Raw genomic sequence first — 9,410 nt, 5'->3', positions numbered from 1 at the left:
GAACGTAATTATTGTTTTGTATTCAATATATCTACCCTAGAACGTAATTAATGTTTTGTATTCAATATATCTACCCTAGAACGTAATTATTGTTTTGTATTCAATATATCTACCCTAGAACGTAAGTTATGTTTTGTATGCAATATATCTACCCTAAAACGTAATACATGTTTTGTATTCAATATATCCACCCTAGAACGTAATTAATGTTTTATATTTAATATATCTACCCTAGAACGTAATTAATGTTTTCTTGTTTTGTATTCAATATATCTACCCTAGAACGTAATTAATGTTTTATATTCAATATATCTACCCTAGCTAGAACGTAATTTATGTTTTGTATTCAATATATCCACCCTAGAACGTAATTCATGTTTTGTATGCAATATATCTACCCTAGAACAAAATTAATGTTTGTATGTAATATTCCCATTTGATTTTACTTATAGAGTGGTAGGTAGATAAATTTATGTCGTTGTGTTGAGCACAATCCGATGGGAAATGTAAAACCACAGCTTTTAAGTGGTATTATGTAATAGGTATTAGCAATATACAGTCTCTTTAGATGACTGCTTCTGAATATTGAATCAGGTAATGTTCTATATATTATATAGTTAGTTATTGATAAATGTAATGTGTGCTCACCGAATGCCTCAATTAGGTTGTTATGTTACAGGTATGGGTGCTTTCCATAACTGTACATAGCTACCGATATCGATGTGTTCAATTCAACTTATTTATTTTGTTATATGCCAATACACAGTGGCGTCGATTTATATGGTGCAGGGTATGCGGGCCTACTCGGATAATTTTGCAGGGGTTGCAGCAACCCCTCGATTTTCCAAATATAAAAGTATAAAACACCAGACCCCCTCCGCCCTTTAAATACTATTTAAAAAAAAATTAAATATTATTTTATTTTTTTTGTAAAATTAGAACCCCTCCTCTTAAAAAATAGTAAAGTAGTCATATTATTGTAGTTTAAAATCAATCTTACGCGTTTTTATTATGTGCATTATTATTTATGTTAGTCAGGGTATGTTTTTATCGAGCATGTTATGTTTTATACGCGCTACTGTTGAGTCACTGTTCTATAGTTATTCTGTACAAGTTTGCGATGTAATACTGACGTTGGACAGACCATAACAAGTTACAACTATCGTTTTGATTTTGAGTGCAATGAAGAAGCTCATTTCTAACAGAATTGTGACTCTTAGATATAGAATTAAAATAAACATGCGGGTTTTATCCAAAAATTAATTAAACTTATTTAATAGGAGCAAACTACTGAGACATTAATACAATTACATGCGTAAAACTGCTCATTAACGAAAAACAGAAATACACAAGAGTACAAGACTAATTTCTTTCTGCGTACACTTGTTTTAACTACCAAAAAAACGATTGGGAGCAGACGCCTTCACTGTTTAGAGAGAAAAAGCAGGTTTTTTCTTTATCGACGATTGGGAGCACGTGCGTGCACTATTTAGAGAAAAAGAGAAACTGTTTCTTTATCGAAGATCGGAAGCAGGCACCTCACTATTTAGACAGAAAATCGGTCGACGAAACATTGACTTAGTAAAAATTTACAGAAAATCGGTCGACGAAACATTGACTTAGTAAAAATTTACAGAAAATCGGTCGACGAAACATTGACTTAGTAAAAATTTACAATTTATTGACTAATGCAGTGTAGATAATTGGATGGTCTGCCCACCCCGCCAATCAAGGTTTGGCGCCTAAGTACATATTGTGACTTGTAAGAAGTTCACAAGCATTTAATAGGTTGGTTTGTAGAATACTATTGCAATATATAGGTATAGTATTGGATGCAAACCACTTGCCTGACAATGTGTCATCTACGCATGGAGGTGGATCATTTGAAACACAGAGTCAGGATCCTCATTTTTAAATCAATTATTAATTGGTTAAGAAACTTTTCCGATTAAATGGTTTGAGGCTATTCCTAGCCTAATGACAACTTTAAGTGGTAGGCCTATTATTAATGAAATATCATTTTTAATTAATTACTGAAGTATTTTAAAGAATTAAACATAAACATACTACTTTACTGATATTGTAATATATGCATAGTTGCATACTGATGTTGTAATATATGTATCTAATGGCGTAAATACAACAAAATAAATAAGTTGAATTGAACACATCGATATCGGTAGCTATGTACAGTTATGGAAAGCACCCATACCTGTAACATAACAACCTAATTGAGGCATTCGGTGAGCACACATAACATTTATCAATAACTAACTATATAATATATAGAACATTACCTGATTCAATATTCAGAAGCAGTCATCTAAAGAGACTGTATATTGCTTATACCTATTGCATAATACCACTTAAAAGCTGTGGTTTTACATTTCCCATCGGATTGCACTCAAAACAACGACATAAATTTATCTACCTACCACTCTATAAGTAAAATCAAATGGGAATATTACATACAAACATTAATTTTGTTCTAGGGTAGATATATTGAATACAAAACAATAATTACGTTCTAGGGTGGATATATTGAATACAAAACAATAATTACGTTCTAGGGTGGATATATTGAATACAAAACAATAATTACGTTCTAGGGTAGATATATTGCATTTGCATATAAAACATAACTTACGTTCTAGGGTAGATATATTGCATATAAAACATTAATTACGTTCTAGGGTGGATATATTGCATATAAAACGTTAATTACGTTCTAGGGTGGATATATTGAATACAAAACAATAATTACGTTCTAGGGTAGATATATTGAATACAAAACAATAATTACGTTCTAGGGTAGATATATTGCATATAAAGCGTTCATTACGTTCTAGGGTGGATATATTGCATATAAAGCGTTCATTACGTTCTAGGGTAGATATATTGAATACAAAACAATAATTACGTTCTAGGGTAGATATATTGAATACAAAACAATAATTACGTTCTAGGGTAGATATATTGAATACAAAACATTCATTACGTTCTAGGGTGGATATATTGCATATAAAGCGTTCATTACGTTCTAGGGTGGATATATATTGTACAGAAAATATAACTTATGGTGAGCATATCACTTCCACTTATGTGAGATGTAGCTCAATATATTATCAAAAATAATATAAATCGAATAGGTCAGTAAAATACATATAATACAGCCTACAGGATACAGTTAATCAGTTATACATGATACAGCTAACTATGTAAACCTCCTAGTTTCTACTTCTGCGACTGACATGTGATGTTACTACAAACCTATTTGCGTTGCGTAATATTGCAATTCCTTTTTTTTCTTTTTAACCACTCAGGCATGTCGGCGAGAATTACGTTCTGGGACAGAGGATAAAGTACGTACCTCAAAACACCCGGGTAAAAAAGCAAAGTTACTTTCATATATAGTCTAACGAAATGGTTTGTCGGCCATTTTTGGACTTTTTAATCCATCATAAGAGACCACATGAAAAACGGCACAGAGATTATTCTTGTAAAAATAATAAGTAAATATTTATTTAGATTATTTCAACAGAAAGTTAGTACAATTAAGTCTCTTTTCTCATTTTTGGGTATGTAGTTTTGATATTACAAGCAGATATTAAAAAAAAACAAATAAATATTCCAGTTCAAAATAACATACAGACCCTGGTTCATTTTTTTCATCAGAAAAATCCAGTTTCAGATAACTGGTTGAAAGTATTTGTTTTGGTTAAATGTCCGTAATTTTATAATTGATGAGAGAGGTATTGTATGTATGCCATCCTGTTTAAGAAAAGTGTTAGTCCTTCTAATTTGAAATGAGTTTGTTAGTAGATCTTGGTTAATTTAGGCTACAAATAACATACCCAGCTTAGTTCTGACGATTTTAAACCAAAAACTATAAAGTTTCAACGTGTAAACGTCGTGTCTGGAACGTTTCTAACGGAGGGTGGTAATGAAGTTGAACCGGTTGGTCATTGTATTTGTTTCGACTTAATGCGCATGCTTAGTAGCGTCTCGGCGCATGTGCAATAGCGCGTGGTAGAAATGTATCATTCGGAAGGAATATGTCTCAGCAACGGAAGTATAGTTATAGTTATACACGGGTGTTCTGTATATATGCAGCGCGTGGTCTGGTAATGTAGCGTGACAGTTATGGTCTAGTAAACTGCAGACTGTTGGTAGCCTAGAAACAGCGGTATAATCACGGAAACTGTGACGTAAATTATAAATGTATGGTAAAACTGATATTTTAAAGATATATATGGAAAGTTAAACTTAGCGTTAGTGAATTTATATTTGCGATATAGGTATATGTACAGAACTTACAGTAGAGTGGGAGAAGATGGGACACCTTTCCTTCTATTTTCTCTTTTGGTTGTTAATAAAGAGCACTAAATTATAAAATTATATTCTCACGACTTCCGTAAACCGTTGTTAATTTGTTAAAACACGATTAGGATATTTGGATAATATGTGCTAAAGATGTCCCCTCTTTCCCCACCCCAAAATAAGGTTCTTCATTTTGCCCTAGTGTGTTCCGATTTTTCGCCTTGGGGCTATTGTGTAGATAGTGAACTGGTGCTTTATAAAAAATGAGGCGGAAACATATGTTGGCAATCGTGACTGGATTCTTCGAGACATTTTTGTTTTGCGGAGTTATATTCGGCTGGCCCTACCTGCTTGGAATACTAGAGGATCTTCGAATATATAATGACTTATGTAAAACGGATCAAGCAACATTTTTTTTGCCAAATACCACGTCAAGACCACAGCAATCTATAAGCACGGAATATGACCTACAGCAAGCATACGCTACCTCACCAGCTGCACCAAGCACTTGTCCGAAGCAGCAGTCGGCGCTAAACCTTGCTTTTGTTCTGGCAACATCGGTAACCAAGATATTACTCCTACCATGCGGTTACATATATGACACATACGGTACTTGGGCGACTCGAACGCTTGCGACAATCATGTTCGTTTCTAACTGTATACTATTTGCTGTTATAAACATGCAGCAATCGTGGGTAATCTACCCATCAGCATTATTGATGTGTATAAGTGGTGATATATTGCTTATGTCCTTGGTTCAGTTGTCCTACCTTTCGCCGAAACGAAGCTCGTTCATCATGAGTTTAATTATCGGTGCTTACGACGGATCTGCAGCAGTAGCGCTGGTGCTAAAATCAGTTTATGACCAAGGTATATCTGTACAAGCTATCTTTATCGCCTACAGTCTGCTTTCAGTGTTTTCCGTAACAAGGACACTCTTTCTGACTCCAAAGTACCGGTTTCCCAGAAACGTTCCAGCAGATATAGTTTATGGCATTAGAGAACTAAATTGCTGCTCGGAGTCGCCGCAAAGTCCAGAAAACTTAGCACATCTCAGCAGCAACCCGCCATTTCATTTATGCTCATCAGAGTGCCGGTCGGAGTTACGTTCGTTTCGGCAAGGGCTGTGTACAGTTTATTACTGGGGACATATCTACTTCCTTGTATTGGGGAGAATGCTGGAACTGTTCTTTATTTCAACTGTCAAGCAATGGCTTTCCGCACTTGGTGCGCCTGCGCATTACGAATCCGCATTCGGAATTATGTTAATCTCTGGAATTGCATTAAACTTTGTTTTCGGTATAATTATGGACAAAATGACAGCCTGTTTTACTACACGCCGCGCAGAGTTTCCTATGGCAAACACCGTATGTGTTATACTTATTGTAACCATCGTGATCGCTATTTTATTTTGTGGTCTTATATTAATTAATATCTTACCACTGCAGTATTTTTCATTCTTTTTGTTTTCAATATTTCGTGCATTCTTTTATAACGTTGCGTATGCTTTCGTATCCACCGTTTTCCCCTCAAAAGACTTTGGAAAATTTCACGGTTTTGCCTTTACAATAACAGGTTTTGTAAGTCTGCTTCAATTCCCAATATTTTCTTCTATAGTTGTCGATTTCAAGGCAAATTTTGATAAATGCATATACGTATTTTTAGGTCTGTTTATCGCTTCTCTTCTACACCCAGTAATTCTTTATAAATATCGCTTTACAATCAATAGAGGATCGAGAAAAAATTCTATTAATCACGAAGTGTATGTCAACACCGCGGCTATTTCTGCATCAAATAAAAGTTTCTAATTTACTGAGTGTATTTGTACAATGTGATTGTTTTGATTAATAAAATAACTCTCTTCAATGTTTTCGAAGAAAAGTATATTTAGTAGGATGGGGAAAGACGGGACACCTTTAGCACATAATATCCAAACATCCTAATCGTGTTTTAAACATTTAACAACGGTCCATGAAAGTCGTAAGGATACCGGTTTATATTTTCTTTGAATATTCTTTGTTTATTCAAAAACATGACGAGAAAATAGAGTTAAAATGAATAGGCTACCGCATCTTTTCCCACCCAAATCTATAATGTTATGACACGCACGCCAACGATAGTTTTTTGTACCTCGTTCAAACGTGTTTTGTTTGTATGTTTTTTTCTAAACAATCTTAAAACAAAGCATTTTTAATTTATACTGCTTCAAACAATAAAAAAAAGAAAATGACAAATTTTCTTTTATTTTTTTTCTTTCTTTATCTATAGCCGTTGTTTCAACCGTTTTCTTTCGTCGTCAGGTTTATAAGCTTGCCCAGATTTTCCACTTTACAATAAACAAATGATATTTAAAATGTGATTTTATTTAGTTGCATTACTTAACTATAATGGCAACAAACAATATCTCATCTACTTTAATAGCGAGAGTGCTGACGTGGATGGTCGTCGACTGGCATGTCGTTCATCATTTTCTCCAAGTAGTATTGGTCGTAGTAATAATCTGTTAAAAAAGACAAAATAAACTTGTATGCAAAAAAATGTGTTAGCAAATTTTTCACAAAAGTTACAAGGCAACACTGACCCAGATTAATAAAGATAAAATTTCACACAGCCCGAAATTAAATGTAGCCACAGTTTTTTAAACAGAAATAATAATTGTGTAAAAAACAGCTATCTAGAAGGATAAAAAATGTATAGGCTAAGCATTACCTTGCGCTGCTTCTTGCGCTGCTTGGTTTCTGTAAAGAAAAACGGCGCGGCGGTTAGATATAACGCCTCTAATCGTTTCAAAGAAAACGGTTAGTTTATTATTTTAAAATACAAACTTCTGTTGGTTGTATTTCCACCAGTTGAGTGAAGGCGTCTTGCCACTCTCTCCTTGCTTGACGAGGCAGACGAGTGCGATGAGTAGAATGGTGAGAAGTCTTCGATCCATCTTGTTGTAAGCAGGTCAATTTACTTCTAAATCATTAGCGAGGCCCGAAAGAAGAAATCTCCAAGAAATGCAAAGACTTCTCATGTGTAAGAGAAAAATCTTATGTTGAAACAATTTGCATCAAGATAACTTTCTGCTTTTAGTAATCTTTATAAGGTCAATGAGCTTAGTTCTAGGTACACCTGTCAATCAAGATAGATTATACTTCCCGCAACGTTCTTGGTGCACATGTCAATCAATGAAAACTTATCGCAACGATTTGTCGTTAATGAGCTGTTGCAAGAAATTGTGGGGCTTCTTTATCCAGGACGCCTTAACGGGTTATCGAAATATTTCTGATAAATAGTTCGTCTTGCTTTTATGTCGGTAGCGTTCCTCGTACAGATTAACTATTTCTAACCCCTTTTGGATAAATGTTATTTTGAAATGTGGATGTCCGTTTCAAAGAGACGGGAAGCTGTAGCACTACTGAATCGAGAAATAAAGAACCGAGGGCCTACAATTGTGGAGCATATTTTGTATTTTTCTCTGTATAAAAATATATTATATAAAATAATATTTTTTTGCAGAAACATGATTTTAGTTTGCGCTGAAATATTAATCTTCTTGGAACACTTTGGTATTTGTTTGCTATTAAATAAATTAAAATAAATGTTTTTGCCACGGCCGAAATGATAGATTTAGCATGTATGCAGTTACTTGCCATTTTGTAATATATACAATATTTCTTTACACTAGAATGTTTTAAAAACGGTTTTTAATTTAAACTAACCACAGAGCATGTTTTACTAAGACCATTCCGTATTAAAGAAAATGTATATATAGTAAGGAGGGGGAGATGATGGGACACCTTCTAATTTTGTTTTCTCTTTCCATTTGATATTAAACAAAGAACATTCAAAGAATTGTAAAACCGTATCCTCGCGACTCCCATAGATCGTTGTTAATTCATTAAAACACGATCAGGTTATTTAAACATTATGTGCTAAAGGTGTCCCATCTTCCCCCATCCTACTGTATATTCGCGACTCTGAAAAACAGTTGTTAATTGTTCAAAACAAGATTCGGAAATATAGGCTTTATGTGCCTACGACATCCAACTGTACTCCACGGTATACTTCCGGGATGCCGAAAAGATTTCACAATATTTCAGATAAATATTTCATCTCATAGATTCGTTATTGGCAATTTATATCCTGGAGATGTTATTAATAGTGGGTGTTATCTTCTTATAATAGCTGGGAAATTTTTAATCACATCGGGAATGCCTATAACTTCCTCTCGGCTTCGCTACATATTTGGAAGCAGTCTTCTAACTCGTGGTAAATGAGTCGCTGGTTTTATAATATTTCTGATGAAAGCTTGAATGTTTATACCTTTAACAATATTATTTTATCTTGTGGAAGTTATTAAAAGAGGATTTTCCTCTTTCGCACGAGAAGTCCTTGCATTTCTTGGAGATTTCTTCTCTCAGGCCTCGCTACTTATTCGGAAGTAAATTGACATGCCTCCTACAAGCGGAAATAGTTATTGTGCAGAACCGTATAAATGCAAGGCCGTATTTTGCTTAGACTTCACAAGTTAATCAACTTACAACAAGATGGATCGAAGACTTCTCACCATTCTACTCATCGGACTCGTCTGCCTCGTCAAGCAAGGAGAGAGTGGCAAGACGCCTTCACTCAACTGGTGGAAATACAACCAACAGAAGTTTGTATTTTAAAATAATAAACTAACCGTTTTCTTTGAGACGATTATGAACGTTATATCTAACCGCCGCGCCGTTTTTCTTTACAGAAACCAAGCAATGCAAAAGGCAGCGGAAGGTAGGCTATAAAGCTCATACATTTGTTTATCTATTTAAATGACTGTTTTTTTACACAATTGTTTTCTGTTTATGGATACATTTAATTTCGGGCTGTGTAAAATTTTATTTGTAATGCTGTGGTTCAGTGTTGGCTTATGTTTTTTGCGTCCAAGTTTATTTTGTCTTTTTTAACAGATTATTACTACGACCAATACTACTTGGAGAAAATGATGAACGACATGCCAGTCGACGACCATCCACGTCAGCACTCTCGCTATTAAAGTAGATGAGATATTGTTTGTTGCCATTATAGTTAAGTAGTGCAACTAAATAAAATCATATTCTGAA

General features: G+C 34.3%; 1 protein-coding gene and 1 long non-coding RNA gene across 3 annotated transcripts; one reads left to right on the top strand and one right to left on the bottom strand.

Annotated features, from left to right (window-relative positions):
- Nucleotides 1-3,540: 3,540 nt before the first annotated feature.
- On the top strand, nucleotides 3,541-9,410 carry LOC149741422 (uncharacterized). Of its 2 annotated transcripts, none has more exons than XR_016386719.1 (3): nucleotides 3,541-8,965; nucleotides 9,053-9,081; nucleotides 9,258-9,410. XR_016386719.1 is itself a non-coding variant. In XM_089893195.1 (3 exons), the coding sequence occupies exons 1-3, from the start codon at nucleotides 8,856-8,858 to the stop codon at nucleotides 9,341-9,343; spliced, it is 225 nt and encodes a 74-aa protein (XP_089749321.1). In that variant the 5' UTR covers nucleotides 8,802-8,855; the 3' UTR covers nucleotides 9,344-9,410. The 2 variants fall into 2 exon arrangements, 1 of the variants encoding a protein (XP_089749321.1); XM_089893195.1 differs by having other exon boundaries at nucleotides 8,802-8,965.
- Nucleotides 6,663-7,255, bottom strand: LOC149741423 (uncharacterized). Its single transcript, XR_016386739.1, has 3 exons — nucleotides 7,146-7,255; nucleotides 7,030-7,058; nucleotides 6,663-6,820 (listed from the first exon to the last, which is right to left on the bottom strand). It is a non-coding gene; the product is annotated as an uncharacterized LOC149741423 (long non-coding RNA).

Source organism: Ciona robusta, chromosome 1 (genome assembly GCF_009617815.1).
Source record: "Ciona robusta chromosome 1, ASM961781v2".
Taxonomy (NCBI): domain Eukaryota; kingdom Metazoa; phylum Chordata; class Ascidiacea; order Phlebobranchia; family Cionidae; genus Ciona; species Ciona robusta.
The sequence above is the reverse complement of the archived record's forward strand: the minus strand, read 5'-3'. Positions and strand labels throughout refer to the sequence as shown.